The sequence below is a fragment of the Scyliorhinus canicula genome, chromosome 1, assembly GCF_902713615.1.
Source record: "Scyliorhinus canicula chromosome 1, sScyCan1.1, whole genome shotgun sequence".
Taxonomy (NCBI): domain Eukaryota; kingdom Metazoa; phylum Chordata; class Chondrichthyes; order Carcharhiniformes; family Scyliorhinidae; genus Scyliorhinus; species Scyliorhinus canicula.
Genome location: NC_052146.1, coordinates 276,162,555 through 276,178,320, shown reverse-complemented (window position 1 = coordinate 276,178,320; position 15,766 = coordinate 276,162,555). Strand labels below are relative to the sequence as shown.

General features: G+C 47.2%; 1 protein-coding gene across 1 annotated transcript in view; it reads left to right on the top strand.

The window, feature by feature from the left end:
• Window positions 1-242: 242 nt before the first annotated feature.
• LOC119978087 (potassium channel subfamily K member 12-like) overlaps window positions 243-15,766 on the top strand; it is a 101,042-nt gene continuing 85,518 nt past the window's right edge. Inside the window, exon 1 of the mRNA XM_038819486.1 lies at window positions 243-625. Within this exon, the coding sequence (XP_038675414.1) occupies window positions 289-625 (337 nt within the window). The 5' untranslated portion in view covers window positions 243-288. The remainder of the gene's footprint in view (window positions 626-15,766) is intronic.

Below are 15,766 nucleotides of genomic sequence, written 5' to 3'. Positions count from 1 at the left end.
GGGGGGGGGGGTCTGATTTACTGAGGCTGGCACGGGGGGTCAGATTTACTGAGGCTGGCACTGGGGGGGGGTCTGATTTACTGAGGCTGGCACGGGGGGTCAGATTTACTGAGGCTGGCACTGGGGGGGTCAGATTTACTGAGGCTGGCACTGGGTGGGGGGGGGGGGGTTATATTTCCTGGTTGAAGTTTGCCCCAAGTCTCCTCTCCGGAAAGTTAGTTTGATGAGTGGGGGGGAGCTGGCTGCCCCTGGCAGTGGGTATGTGTTGGTGCTGTTGATGGGCGGAGGATGGGCAGTGCCAGCGCCCGGGGCTGCGCTCCGCTCCACCTGAACGAGGACAACGGGCGCCTGGTGCTGCTGGCCCTGCTGATCGTGGCTTACCTGGTGTGCGGCGCCGCCGTCTTCTCGGCCCTGGAGCGGCCCGCCGAGCTGCAGGCTCGCGCCAAGTGGAACCGCACCGTGCGCAACTTCGCCGACAGGTTCGACATCGCCGCCGGCGAGCTGAGCGCCTTCCTGCGGGACTACGAGGCAGCCATCGCCGCCGGCATCCACTCCGACACCCTGAGAGCCCGCTGGGACTTCACCGGGGCTTTCTACTTCGTGGGCACCGTGGTGTCCACTATCGGTAAGGAAAACTCCCCAAGGTCACTGAGTGAGGAGGGTCAGGAGAGGGGAGTGAGTGTGAGTGAGTGTGAAGTGAGTGAGTGTGGAGTGAGCCAGTGAGTGTGAGTATGAAGTGAGAGTGAGTGTGGAGTGAGTGAGTGTGGAGTGAGCCAGTGAGTGTGAGTATGGAGTGAGAGTGAGTGTGGAGTGAGTGAGTGTGGAGTGAGCCAGTGTGTGTGGAGTGAGTGTGGAGTGAGTCTGTGAGTGTGGAGTGAGTCAGTGAGTGTGAATGTGGAGTGAGCCAGTGTGTGTGAGTGAGTGTGAGTTAGTGTGGAGTGAGTCAGTGAGTGTGAATGTGGAGTGAGCCAGTGTGTGTGAGTGAGTGTGAGTGAGTGTGGACTGAGTCAGCGAGTGTGGAGTGAGCCAGCGTGTGTGAGTGAGTGTGGACTGAGTCAGCGAGTGTGGAGTGAGCCAGCGTGTGTGAGTGTGAGTGAGTGTGGAGTGAGTCAGTGAGTGTGAGTGTGGAGTGAGTGAGCCAGTGAGTGTCAGTGAGTGTGGAGTGAGTCAGTGATGGTGTGTGGAATGAGTGAGTGAATGTGGAGTGAGTGAGTGAGTGTGGAGTGAGTGAGTGTGGAGTGAGTGAGTGTGGAGTGAGTGAGTGTGAGTGAGTGAGTGTGGAGTGAGTGAGAATGAGTGTGGAGTGAGTGTGAGTGAGTGTGGAGTGAGTGAGTGTGGAGTGAGTCAGTGAGTGTGAGTGTGGAGTGAGTCAGTGTGGAGCAAGCCAGTGTGAGTGAGTGAGTGTGGAGTGAGTCAGTGAGTGTGAGTGTGGAGTGAATCAGTGAGTGTGAATGTAGAGTGAGCCAGTGAGTGTGTGTGAGTGAGTGTGGAGTGAGTCAGTGAGTGTGAGTGTGGAGTGAGTGAGTGTGGAGTGTGTGAGTGTGGAGTGAGCCAGTGTGTGTGAGTGAGTGTGAGTGAGTGTGAGTGAGTGAGTGAGTGAGTGAGTGTGAGTGAGTGTGGAGTGAGTGAGTGAGTGAGTGTGGAGTGAGTGAGTGTGGAGTGAGTGAGTGTGGAGTGAGTCAGTGAGTGTGGAGTGAGTGAGTGAGTGAGTGTGAGTGGGTGGAGTTGTGAGTGTGGAGTGAGTGAGTGAGTGAATTAGTGAGTATGGAGTGAGTAAGTGCGGAGTGAATGTGAGTGCGTGGAGTGAGTGAGTATTGAGTGAGTGTGGAGTGAGTGAATGAGTGAGTGTGAGTGTGTGTGGAGTGAGTGAGTGTCGAGTGAGTGAGTGAGTGTGAGTGGGTGTGTATGGAGTGAATGAGTGTGGAGTGAGTCTGAGTGAGTGGAGTGAGTGAGTGGAGTGAGCAGAGTTTGTGAGTGAGTGAGTGAGTGGAGGGAGTGAGTGTGGAGTGAATGAGAGTGAGTGTGTGGGTGAGTGTGGAGTGAGTGTGAATGAGTGAGTGTGAGTGGGTGGAGTGAGTGAGTGTGGAGTGAATGAGAGTGAGTGTGTGGGTGACTGTGGAGTGAGTGTGTGGGTGAGTGTGGAGCGAATGTGAGTGAGTGAGGGGAGTGGAGTGAGTGTATGAGTGAATGGAGTGAGTGAATGAAAGTGAGTGTGAGTGAGTGAGTGTGGAATGAATGAGTGTGGAGTGAGTGAGAGTGAATGAGTGAGTGAGTGTGGAGTGAGAGAGTGTGTGTGGGTGAGTGTGGAGTGAGTGAGTGTGAGTGAGTGAGTGGAGTGAGTGTGAGTGAGTGAATGAAGTGAGTGAGTGTGAGTGAGTGTGAGTGAGTGTGGAATGAATGAGTGTGGAGTGAGTGAGAGAGTGTGGAGTGAGTGAGAGTGAGTGTGTGGATGATTGTGGAGTGTGAGTGAATGTGAGTGAGTGAGTATGGAGTGAGTGAGTGTGAGTGAGTGGAGTGTGAGGTGAGTGTGGAGTGAGTGAGAGTGAGTGTTGTGGGTGGAGTTGTGGAGTGAGTGAGGTGAGTGAGGGAGTGTGAGGTGGGTGGAGTGAGTGAGTGTGAGTGAAGTGCAGAGTGAGTTTGTGGGTGAGTGTGGATGTGAGGTGTGTGGTGTGAAGTGGAGTGAATGTGAGTGCGTGAGGGGAGTGGAGTGAGGTGGATATGAGGAATGAATGGAGTGAGTGACATGAGATGTGAGTGTGAGTGAGTGAGCGTGTGGAATGATATGAGTGTGGACGTGAGTGAGAGTAAGTGAGCTGGAGTAGTGGGAGTGAGTGAGAGTGAGTGTGTGGATGATTGTGGAGTGTGAGTGAGTGAGTGAGTGGAGTGAGTGAATGGAGTGTGGAGTGAGTGAGAGTGAGTGTGAGTGAGAGTGAGTGTGAGTGAGTGAGTGGAGTGAGTGGAGTGAGTGAATGGAGTGTGGAAGTGAGTGAGAGTGTGAGTGAGAGTGAGTGTGAGTGTGAGTGAGTGAGTGGAGTGAGTGAATGGAGTGAGTGAGTGTGGAGAGAGTGAGAGTGAGTGTGAGTGAGAGTGAGTGAGAGTGAATGAGTGTCGAATGAGTGGAGTGAATGAATGGAGTGAGTGAGTGTGGAGTGAGTGAGTGTGAGTGAGGAGTGTGGAGTGAATGAGTGTGGAGTGAGAGAGTGTGGAGTGAATGAGTGTGGAGTGAGTGTGGAGTGAGTGAGTGTGGAGTGAGTGAGAGTGAGTGTGGAGTGAGTGAGTGTGAGTGAGTGTGGAGTGAGTGAGAGTGAGTGTGAGTGAGTGTGGAGTGAGTGAGAGTGAGTGAGTGAGTGTGGAGTGAGTGAGTGTGAGTGAGTGGGAGTGAGTGAGAGTGAGTGTGAGTGAGTGTGGAGTGAGTGAGAGTGAGTGTGAGTGGAGTGAGTGAGAGTGAGTGAGAGTGAGTGTGGAGTGAGTGTGAGTGAGTGTGGAGTGAGTGAGAGTGAGTGAGTGTGGAGTGAGTGAGTGTGGAGTGAGTGAGAGTGAGTGTGAGTGAGTGTGAGTGAGTATGGAGTGAGTGTGAGTGAGTGTGGAGTGAGTGAGAGTGAATGTGTGAGTGTGGAGTGAGTGAGTGTGGAGTGAGTGAGTGTGGAGTGAGTGTGGAGTGAGTGAGTGTGGAGTGAGTGAGAGTGAGTGAGTGTGGAGTGAGTGAGTGTGGAGTGAGTGAGTGTGCAGTGAGTGTGGAGTGAGTGAGTGTGGAGTGAGTGAGAGTGAGTGAGTGTGGAGTGAGTGAGAGTGAATGTGAGTGAGTGTGGAGTGAGTGAGAGTGAGTGTGAGTGAGTGTGGAGTGAGTGAGTGTGGAGTGAGTGAGTGTGGAGTGAGTGAGAGTGAGTGTGGAGTGAATGAGTGTGGAGTGTGTGTGGAGTGAGTGAGTGTGGAGTGAGTGAGAGTGAGTGTGAGTGAGTGTGGAGTGAGTGAGTGTGGAGTGAGTGAGGAGTGAGTGAGAGTGGAGTGTCTGACTGGGTCACCCAGTCTGTGGCTGCCAGCCTGAACAAATTGTCAGAATATCAATAGTGACTGTTTAGGTGGAGGGTCACCGAGGGCCCTTGTGTAAGTCTGTCAACGTGAACCTGTGGCCTGAGGGTAAGTTCCAATATGGACTGAGTGTGAGTCAGTCAATTAATATGTTAAGGACAGTGATCCATAGTTTTCCAGTATCTAATGGCATCAAGGGATATGGGAATAGTGCGGGGGAGGGAGATCAGCCATGATCTAGTTGAGTGGGAGAGCAGTGTGGAGGGGCTGAATGGCCTACTTCTGCTCCTATGTTCCTTGAGCTGATCTCTGCCTCTTTGTTTCACTGTGTGCATTTGAGTGGACGGTTGTGAGTTGGAGCATTTGCGACAGCCAATGTTTGAGTGAGATGGGAGATTCTATGTGGGCTGTGTCGGAATTAAGTGTGTGCTTATGGAGCGTATATCTGCCGTATTGATTTGAAACCCCCTGTGCTTTTGGCTATGTGAATTTGTATGTGTGTAGTTGGATGTGTGCATATGGTAAACCTCACTGAGTGCTGAGTTACACTGCTTGGGACTGTTCTATGAAATGTTCTGAATTTTATGGAATGAAAAAATACAGGGGCGGGGGGGGGTGGGGGTGGTGGGAGTTAGATTTAGAAGTTAAGTCTTCCATTTGCCTTTGTATGGTGGAGGTTTTGCTGTGATTTGTTTTGACAAAGTGAGTGTTATCTCTATATTGTTCAGTATTGTAAGAATGTGATGGTCTAGATGCCGTTTTAACATTATGATGATCTTCAGTATCGTATTTGTCAGACGAGAAAGATTCACATTTGACCCCCTTCTGCTCGGTTAGCTCATCTCACATACGTTCGCGCTAGGGACTATCACAAAGCAGAAAGTGTATGATACAGAACAACTTCACCGCTAAAATCAGACCGAATATTTCGAGATAAATGTTTGAGCTCAGGGCAAAGCTGCCGTCCAATAACGCACGGGCAGTTGGCGACTACGTTCGTGTACGTGTGAAAAAAAGCAAGGATGCGAGAGAGTGTGAGTTTGTCACAAGTGACTGTGACTGAGAAAATATGTGAGCGGGATTTTCCACTCAGGCAGGAACAGCTTCTAGGCACAGCTCACACCGAATGTGGTGGAAATATCTTGAGCAGCCAAGCTATGACAAGATGCAAATTACGAGAATACATCATATTTTATTTCTCCTTTTAACTGTACTGCAGCACTTCAAATTTACCAGTATTTCACCTCTTACCTCTTACCCTCCAAGAAGGATTTTATGTAGAGTGAATTCACTCAAAGTGCAAATGATGTTGTTATCTGGGTGGAAGTGCCAACCATTTTACATTTGCAGTGCCCCAAAAATAAATAAATGAATGAGTGACCAGTTAAGCTGTTCGCGGTGAGGTTGGTTGAGGGACCAATGTTAAGCAGGACACTGAGCAAATTCTATGAACTGGATAGTTTTATTGGAATGTTAAGGATTGTTTATCCATAAAAACATACCCCCCTCCCCACTCCATCGTGCACCTAATTTTGTGTTGATACAAAAGTGTGTCCATGATTTCTTGATATTACTAACTTATATTCCGTTTTTAATGCACCAGAATTTCAAGGTTGTCCAGGAATTTTACTGGAGTTTTAGGGTCGAAGTCGGTGATATCATCCATTTTCTAACAAAACCACAAGTCTTGTTATTGGGATTCGATAAGACTGCATTGTTGCCCTTCTCTGATTGCCTTGCGAAGGTGCTGCTTAGCCTTCTCCTTGAACCATTGCAGTTCTAGCACTGACGGTGTTTCCGTGATAGTGTAAGGTATGGGGGAATTAGAGAATATTGACCCTTGATACTGACCTGACTATACTCAAATGGTCTTTGCACATGGGCTTCCAGATTGATATCCATTGATGCCAATCACTCTCATTTGTAGTTAAGTTTCAACTTCAAGGAAATTTGTACCATGAATATCCATACCAATGAGTCCTTTGTACTATGCCTTCCTTTCCATCTTTTTAAAGTTAACAATTGGAATATTAACACCAGGCAATTTTAACAGTGTTAAGTGATTGTTACCTCCATGTTGTTCGGTATTGTAAGAATACGATGGTTTAGGTGGCATTTGAACATTATGGTGACCTTCAGTGTCATTTTTGACAGACTAGAAAGATTCACTTTTGTTCCCTTCTGCTAATCATAGAATCATAGAGTTTACACTGCAGAAGGAGGCCGTACAGCCCATCAGGTCTGCAAAGGCCCTTGGAAAGAGCATCATACTGAATCCCATGCCTCCACCCTATCTCCGAAACCCAACCTAACCTTTTGGACACAAAGGGGCAATTTAGCATGGACAACCCACCTAACCTGCACATCTTTGGACTATGGGAGGAAACCGGAGCACCTGGAGGAAACCCACGTAGACACGGGGAGAAAGTGCAAACTCCACACGGTCACCCAGGGCGGGAATTGAACCCGGATCCCTGGAGCTGTGAGGCAGCAGTGCTAACCATTGTGCCACTGTGCTGTTAGGTTAGCTGATCTCACACGTGTTACTGTTAGGGATCAGCACAGTTGGCATTACTGCAGCCTTTGTGTAACTGTTTTGGAATAGTTATATCAATGATAAAGAGCATGTATGAATTTCTGTCTGAGGCCTATTTCGTTTGTGTGTTCAGGAAGAGAGGGAAGTATTTTGCCGCAATTATTCTGCTTTCACTTCCAAAAATTCAAGCCAAAGTCCCCACTTTTCCAAAATTTAAAACGATCTTTCTCCTGGAGTGCAGTGGTTCATCGCATCAGAATATTAATAACTGGTGCCACGGGTAGATGGGTGGAGTTTCAATTATTTGCTGTTTTTTAGCCATGTTTCTGGTCGGAGTTGCCATGGAAATATTTTCTTAATCTCTGGTTTACTGGTATAACATTAATGAACTGCTCACAGAGGTGAAAAATGACCAATCAACTTTGTCCTCACAGATATTTGTTGTAACAGTCCTATATATAGAAACTGATGACTTGTTTATTAAGAGGAACAGTCCCTGCAGCATCTCAATAGCATGCAGGACAAAACAGGTGGTTTGACCTATCCATCATCTTAAACATTCACTCCCTCCACCACCGGCACACAATGGTAGAAGTGACTGCTGTATACAGGATGCACCATATCAACTCACCCGCGGCTCCTTCAAAGGCACCTTTTAAACCTGTGACCCCCACCAGCTAGAAGAAGAAGGGCGGCAGATACATGGGAACACCACCACTTGCAAAGAGCCATCCAAGCCACACACATTCTTGACTTGGAGCTTGAAAAATCTCTGCAGCCCCCAGGATGCTGATTCCTACCATTGCTTTAAAGGGGACAATCTTCTCAAGTCTAGAGAGGTGTCAACACAAAACACCCCTTGGGTATGATCTCTCTGTAATTGATTACAGTTTCTGGAGTGGAACTTGTACTTATTAAAGGAATGAACCACATGAGCAATCCTGGGTGCCTAAAGTATACAGATGCTCCTTACGTTAAGTGTTGCTCTGATCTGATTATTTTGGTCATGCCAACTCAACAATGCCACAGTGCTGAAGTGGGCAGAAGCATGATGATATGTGTATCTGTAACAGTATACCAGGTTGTGGCTCAGTGGGTGAATATAATTGGTTCTTTCATACCCCTTTCACTTGTATAGATATTGGGCATGTATGTATGCAGATTTATATTGTGGTTACTGCTTTGTGCACCAGTAAAGGGGATTATTAAAGGGACAATTTAAAGGGAGCAGGTAAGTTCAATGGGAAGTGGTTCAGGCAATTGGGTGAGACTGGGAGAAGCGAGACAGGGGAGACCAGGAGAGGGAGTGGGTAGACCGGGAGGGGGAGGAACCAATAAATGGGGGAGGGGGCAGGGCGCATTGGACAAGAGGATGCAGGAAGGAGGTGGGGTGAACCAGACAGGCGGGTGCGGGGCAGACCAGAGGGGAGAGGGCGGGATGGACTGCAGTGGAGTAGCGGGGCAGGAGGGAGGAGGCTGAACCAGAGCAGGGGGGTGGGGCGATGAGAGGGGTTGGTCGCACCAGAGGTGAGTGGTGGCTTGGACCATTGTTGGCGGGTGGGGGGGTGGGGGTTGGGTTGGGAACGTCAGACCCGGGGTGGTGGGGGATGGAGACGGTGGGTACCCTGGGGGTCATGTTTGTGCGGAGTGTCCCTTGCAAGGCTGGGTTTGGGTGTTTAATTAGTTGCTCTGGGGCTACAAATGATATTTTTGCCTTCTAACTCTTCTAGAGTAACTATCAGGGTAAAACTGACAGAACTATCTGCAGTTAGCGATTTAAATCGGTTCTGTCGGAAGTTTCCCAGCCCAGCGCAGTTGTCCATAGAAAGTTAGCACTCCTGGACAATTGTGGGTAAACCCTTACATGGGAGCTTCTGAGAGGAATTCCCCAGCACATCATTGGGGTACCCCCGAAATGCGACACTGAGGAACCAGGAAGTTATGGGCCAATAATAAAATAATATTTGATTCAGATTATTTACTTTTCCACGGTAAGGAACACTATTTTCCCATCATGTAACCAATATTTGTAGAGCTGTTCTGACTGTATGATATTCACTCAGGGGTTAATAATTTACATATTTATAACAAGGCGTGTGGACATAGAGAATGTGCAACACATGTCATAAAATTAATTGGGAAAAATCATAAACCAATATCTAATCCAGAACCAGGGGTCATAGTTTGAGGATAAGGGGTAAATCTTTTAGGACTGAGGTGAGGAGAAATTTCTTCACCCAGAGAGTGGCGAATCTGTGGAATTCGCTGCCACAGAGAGTAGTTGAGGCCAAAATCTTGTGTAATTTCAAGGTGGAATTAGATATAGCTCTTGGGGCTAAAGGGATCAAGGGATATAGGGGGGAAGGCAGGATCAGGGTATTGAACTCGATGACCAGCTATGATCATAATGAATGGCGGAGCAGGCTCGAAGGGACGAATGACCCCCTCCTGCTTCTATTTTCTATGTTTCTAGTTTTCTATGTAATGGCCCTAAAATACAGATAGTGCAATTCCTGAATAAATTTAAGAAAATAAAACCCATTGCCATCACAAGTTAAATCACATCATACAATTGTTTAAATATCAAATTTAAAATGATAAAGTTAGGAATCAACATTGGCCGTAACCTTTTCTCCCAATCATTCTTATGCCAATAAAGGCTGCTCGAACAGATATAATGGCCCATACCTTGCTGGGGTGGGCACTCTTGCAGCATACACATTTCTCTGCACTCTGCAACATGGGGCTGGATTCTCCGCTCGCTGACGCCAAAATCGCGTTCAGCGAACAGCCGGAGAATCATATTTCTCAACCGAATCAGGCCAGCGGCGCTTTCGCAATGCTCCGCCCCCTGTACGCTGCATGCCGTATCAACAGTCTCAGGACATTGCCTGAGACCTCCCCCCCCCCCCCCCCCGATGCTCCACCCCCAACCAGCCGAAGTTGCGGTACACATGTGGTCTCATCGCCGTCGGGAACTCGGTGTGGTGGCTGCGGACTCAGTCCAGCACCGCCAAAGTCGGGGAGGGCCGATCTGCGGGTATAGATTTCATAGAATTTACAGTGCAAAAGGAGGCCATTCAGCCCATCGCATCTGCACCGGCTCTTGGAAAGAGCACCCTACCCAAGCCCACACCTCCACCCTATCCCCATAACCCAGTAACCCCACCCAACACTAAGGGCAATTTTGGACACTAAGGGCAATTTATCATGGCCAATCCACCTAACCTCCACATCTTTGGACTGTGGGAGGAAACTAGAGCACCCGGAGAAAGTTCACACACACACACACACGGGGAGAACGTGCAGACTCCGCACAGACAGTGACCCAAGCCAGGAATCGAACCTGGGAGCCTGGAGCTGTGAAGCAATTGTGCTAACCACTATGCTGCAGTCGGACATTATTCGTGGTCGGGGTGGGGCCGTCCCCGGGGTGCGCGAGCCGGCCGAAGAAGGGGACTATTTCGTAGGCCGGATCTGCGAGCGGCCTCCGCCATGAAGCACAGTGCTGGCGCTGCGGGCTGCCGCTGTGCGCATGCGCGGCCACAGACCCGGCAATTCCCCAGGACGCATCAGCAGCTGGAGCTGTGAGCTCTATGCTGCCGTCCTGCTAGCCCCCAGCAAAACGGGGAATCGGTGGCCATTTTGCGCCGGTTTTCCTGGCGTAACCGTTCCCACGCCGGTATGGGGACATAGCCCCAGAATCGGAGAATCCAGCCCATGATGTGCAGGCTGATAATGGGCCATGTTTATTACATGACCAATAGCACCCCATCCTAATCAATGACATTTAAAGAGTGAGAAAGAAACAGGGAAACAACTGAGAAATAAAATAAATTAGAGTCAATTCAAATAGAGAAAGAGTAATGGAGGAACAATACAATATTATAAAAATTGAAATTTAACATCTTTTAAATCTCTAAGAATAATTTTTCACATTCGGAAATGGAACTCAACAGTTTAAATGTCTCTCAGGTCTAGAGAGGCATTGCATTCATAATTATCACCTTGTTCCACTTTTTAAAAATAAATTTAGAGTACCCAATTACTTTTTTATCCAATTAAGGGGCAACTAAGCGTGGCCAATCCACTTAACCTGCGCATCTTTGGGTTGTGGGGATCAAACCCACGCAGACATGGGGAGAATGTGCAAACTCCACACGGACAGTGACCCAGGACCAGGATTCGAACCCGGGTCCTCAGCACCACAGTTCCAGTGCTAACCACTGCGCCACATGCCACCCCTCCTTGTTACACTTTTAAGTACCGGCTCTAACATCCCGCAGTGAGGTTAATGGGTAATTAACATGGAATCCCAGAAATTTCTCAAATTTATGTAATTTTAAAAAATTGTTGCATGGGATGTGTGCATCAGCATTTGGCCAGCATTTGATGCCTATGCCTAATTGCCCTTGAACTGAGTGCCGGTTAAGAGTCAACTACGTTGCCGTTGGTCTGGAATCACATGTCGGCCAGACCAGTCAAGGACGGCAGATTTCCATCCCTGAAGGATATTAGTGAACCAGATGCATTTTTGCAACAATCAACACTGGTTTCATGGTCATCCTTAGACCAGTGGTTAGCACTGCTGCTTCACACCGCTGAGGACCCGGGTTCACTGCTGGCCCCAGGTCACTGTCTGTGTGGAATTTGCACCTTCTCCCTGTCTCAGTGTGGATATCATCCCCACAACCCAAAGATGTACAGGGTGAGTGGACTGGCCACACTAAATTGCCCCTTAATTGGAAACATTAAAAAAAAAACTAATTCCAGATTTTAATTGAATTCAAATTTCACCATTATCTGCGGTGGGATTCAGACCCAGGTCCCTAGAGCAGTATCTTGGGTCTCTGGATTACTAGCCCAGCGACAATGCCTCTACGCCACCACCTCCCAGGGAAGGTAAGCTGCCATTTGCGTGAGGTAAATTGCAGAGGGGTGTAAATCACCTGAACTTGCTAGCTGACTTGCGCATTCATAAAGACATGCACAATAACTCACCCTTATTAACCTGACAAGATTTAAACCAACATAACTGGGTTCAAGAAACAATTAGAATCTGTTCTGAAGAAAGGATTGAGGGTTAAGAAGAGAGGGCAAATTTGGATAGGCCAAAATGAAGGATTTACAATGCTGAGCATAACTCATTGTAACTTTTTCTTTTCAAGTGATGCAGAAAATTAGACTGTCTTTGGACTATTTGCCCTTAAATTGCAAAAACACTGCAGCAGATGTTTCCTTATATTTGGTTGTCGAGAACTCCAAAACCCATGATGCTGCTCAGGATCTTATAGGTGGGTTTTCAATGCTGTCATTCAGGAGACATGTTTCATTACATATTTCCAATTGATGCAAACAATTTACACATTGAATCGTAGAATCCCTACAGTGCAGAAGGAGGCCATTCGGCCCATTGAGTCTGCACTAACCCTTTGAACGACCACGCTACATAGGCCCAACCCCCTGTCCTATTCCTGAAACTCCACGCTAAGGGGCAATTTATCATGTCCAAACCACCTAACCTGCACATCTGTGGATTGTGGGAGGAAACCGGAGCACCCGGAGGAAACCCACACAGACACATTAAGAATGTGCAGACTCCTCACAGACAGTTACCCGTGGTCAGAATCGAACACGGGTCCCTGGTGCTGTGAGGCAGCAGTGCTAACCATCGTGCCACTGTGCTGCCCTACTGTAGCATCATTTTCCATTTTTGATCTTTTTTTGCTAGATGCACAAAAAAATTGTTTCCTTCGGAAAAAATATTGGTGCTTTGAAAGGGCTTCAGAGAGGAATGGCAGGGATTACTGTGATCTCAAGAGCGGTGAGGATTGGTAAAGGTCTTTGAAATTCTGAGAGGAATTGTTGATATGAATATTTAATTTAAACTGCAACCACAGAACTCGAAGCCAAGTGCAGAATTGACAGTTGTGAAGCAAGGTTAGAAATGAGAAGAAATGTTATCTCCCTGAAGAACGGTTTTAATCTTTTGAACATATCAGACAAAATAAGGGGACAAATTAACAAAAAAGTCGAATCAACCACCTGATGCCCCCAGCCCCCACGATGCGCACTAGTCCCGGAACAGAACAGCTTTCTTGTCGACTGGATTCTCCACCAATAACGTGGTGTCAATTAACCTCTTTCTAAAGGAATTGGATAATTATCTGATTAGGAGCTGGTTTCAGATTTGTGGGGATAAATATAGCTGGAGATAGCAGTACAATAACTCCCATTTATATGATGAGTTTTACGTAGAAAACCATTTCACGGTGTCACAATTGAAAGATTGTTGCTGAGCCAAAGGAGAAAATATTTAGCCAGGTGATCAAATACACCCTGTTCTTCTCCTGGACATGTACCCATCCCATTATTGCCAGAGAATGATCTGGAATGGCTTCTCATTATCTCTGGTGTCACATATGATGTGCTGTGTAGGCTGGGTCTGGATGGACTATACTTCGCCCATTTCTACTTCTTGGCTATTTAATCTGAAAACGCAATATTAAGTTCCAAATATATACTGATGACATCCAGTTTATCTCCCTGCCACCTCACTCAACTGCTCCACTGCCTCCTGTTGTCAGACGGATGAATCAAATTTTCCTTCTATTAAATATTGGGGAGGTTGATACCATTGTCTTTCACTCCATTCCCTTGCCACCAATTCCATTCTCCTCCCTGGCTACTGTTTTAACCCGAATCAGATTGTTTACACCTTCCTATTTGACTCTTAACTTGAACATTCAATCCAAAAAGACCATTTTCTGCCACCTTTGTAACATTCCCCACCTTGTAATATTTCCTACCACTGCCTCAGCCCAACTGCTACCAAAGCCTATTCCATGTTGTTGTTAGAGCCTCGCTCAGGTATTTCAATTCACTCCTAGTTGTCCTCTCCTCTTCTTTCTGCCTTCCATAAACGTAAGCTCACCCAAAGCTCTGCTGCCGCGTCATAACTTGCAACACCAATCACCTATCCCAACTGGACATGCTGACCTACATTGACTCTCAGCCCAGAAATACCTTGGGCAGGATTCTCTGTTGGCTGACGCAGAAATCGGGAAATGCGATTGGGTGGAGAATAAGTTCCGACTCCAAAATCGCGGAGGACGTCAATTTGATGCCAAATCACAATTCTCCACCACCTCAACAGCAGCGTCGATGCATTCCAGAATGCACGTACAGAGGACACCATTTGCATACCATTAGCGGGTCTGACCTGGTATTCTCCGGGGCCTCCGCGATTCTCCACCCCCGATGGGCCGAGTTCCCAACGGCGCGGTTCACTTGTGCTTTTAAAAATCATGAAATCGGCGTTGTGGCTGCTGAGAGAGAGAGAGGCGGGGGGGGGGGGGGTACGGAAAGTGTCCAACATCACCATAGTTTGCTGACAGTTGTTCTGCTGGCTGGGTGGCTTCTGCCAGGGCCGGGGGGAGTAGCAGGGGTTGGCCAGGAGTTGGGCTGTGGGGTCAGGGTGGACAGGCATGGAGCTCCATTGCAGCAGCCGGAAAGGCAGCTATGCAACTGCGCACACCGCTAACAGCCCACTGTGAACTTCGGGCTGCGGGTCGTATAGGTGTCCCCCCAGGGCACACCCTAGGTGCCCTCTGGCCCCAGCTGACCCATCAGTGGGATGGGTACACTCCAGCGCAACCAGTGCCATCTTGTTGTCTGGGATGAGTGTGCACGGAGAATGTAATGTGTATATGCAGCTGTAGCTTGTCAGCGTCCCGCGTGCCAATCACGAACCCGGCGAATCGTACAGTTTTTCATTGGAATTGATTGGTCCCACGTGGCGTGGTGCTAGCCCTTCCACAGTCGCTGAATCGGTCCAGATGCGGCACCAGTTCTGCTGTCGTGAAAGTCCACGAATCCTGCCCCGGCGTCAACACTTAGTCTCAGAAACGGAGAATCCAGCCCCCTACCTCTTTGACAAATCTTTTGGTCACCTGCCCTATTTTGATCTGTTGTTATTGTTTGTGTACCTGGGACGTGCCTTAGGGCATTTTACTACATTAAAAGCACTATATAAAGACAAGTTGTTGCTGTAATAGGACTGTTATATGTGAAAAGAAGCAGTAACAATCAAACAATCCGGCGGACTGAAATGTTGGAGCATTCACCGAGCAAATTCGGGAAAAAAAACACAGATTTGTCTTGAAAGTTTCATCTGTGGTTTGTTTAATGCCCAAATATTCATGGATATTATTATGAAAGATGACCGTTTAAAATAGATTTCGACAACTGCCATCAGTGACACTTAAAAAAAGATAGGAACAGAAATCAATGAAGCTTTATTTAATTTATTTGCAAGTTTGCAAGTTCAATAACGAATGTAGAGGCTAATTATGACTACGGGAACTCCACTATTTAACATACAGAATGACATTCTTGGAACCAATAGCCCAGGAATATGGTGGAAAAGCTGTAGAGGAAGTAATCCATCAAAATGGATTGGGCTGATTAATTTTCCTATAAATTCTTACATTATTCCTTCCTGTTACTTACCTCCCAGTAAATTAGATAAACTGAGTTGAGTGTATAATGATGCACATTCTATCTAGCTATTGGAAGGAGTAGGGTTAATGAGCCAAGTGTTTTTTTAAAATTCCATAAGAAAATATTAAGAAAAGCAGAGATGCAAGAAAACCATCTGGCCCATTAAAGCTTGCCACACTCGGCAGAAGGTTCCAAACATTTGATTAAAAAAATCTCTTTTTAACTGATTCTAAATTAAATTTCTATTTTAGCCATTTGGTTCTATTTTCTCAGTGTCATTTGAATTAATAATGGCCAACAAAAAATGCATCATCACCTGAATGGTGGTACTTACAGACTGAATTGCAACTCATTGGCACAGAGGCTGAAATTCTGTGAATTTAACCGAGTCATGTAAAAATATTTTAAAAAATAAATTGACCATTGCTCCTTCTTAAATGTGTTTCTTATCTAAACGTAAGGTGTACATGACTGGGACAGGAAGGATAAAATCAGCATAAAGCTTGAGAAGCATGATGGAGTGATAGATTTAATTCTTGCAAACATTTACTGGATCAGAGAAGCATCAACACAAGTGGCTCCTGAAGCAAAATTAAACATGACATAGAGAGAAGTTGAGGAAGAAAAAATGTCGACTGCAATGGGGATGAGCAAGATAATGGGATGCATGTAGTTAGCTCGATTGTGAGGATAGTACAG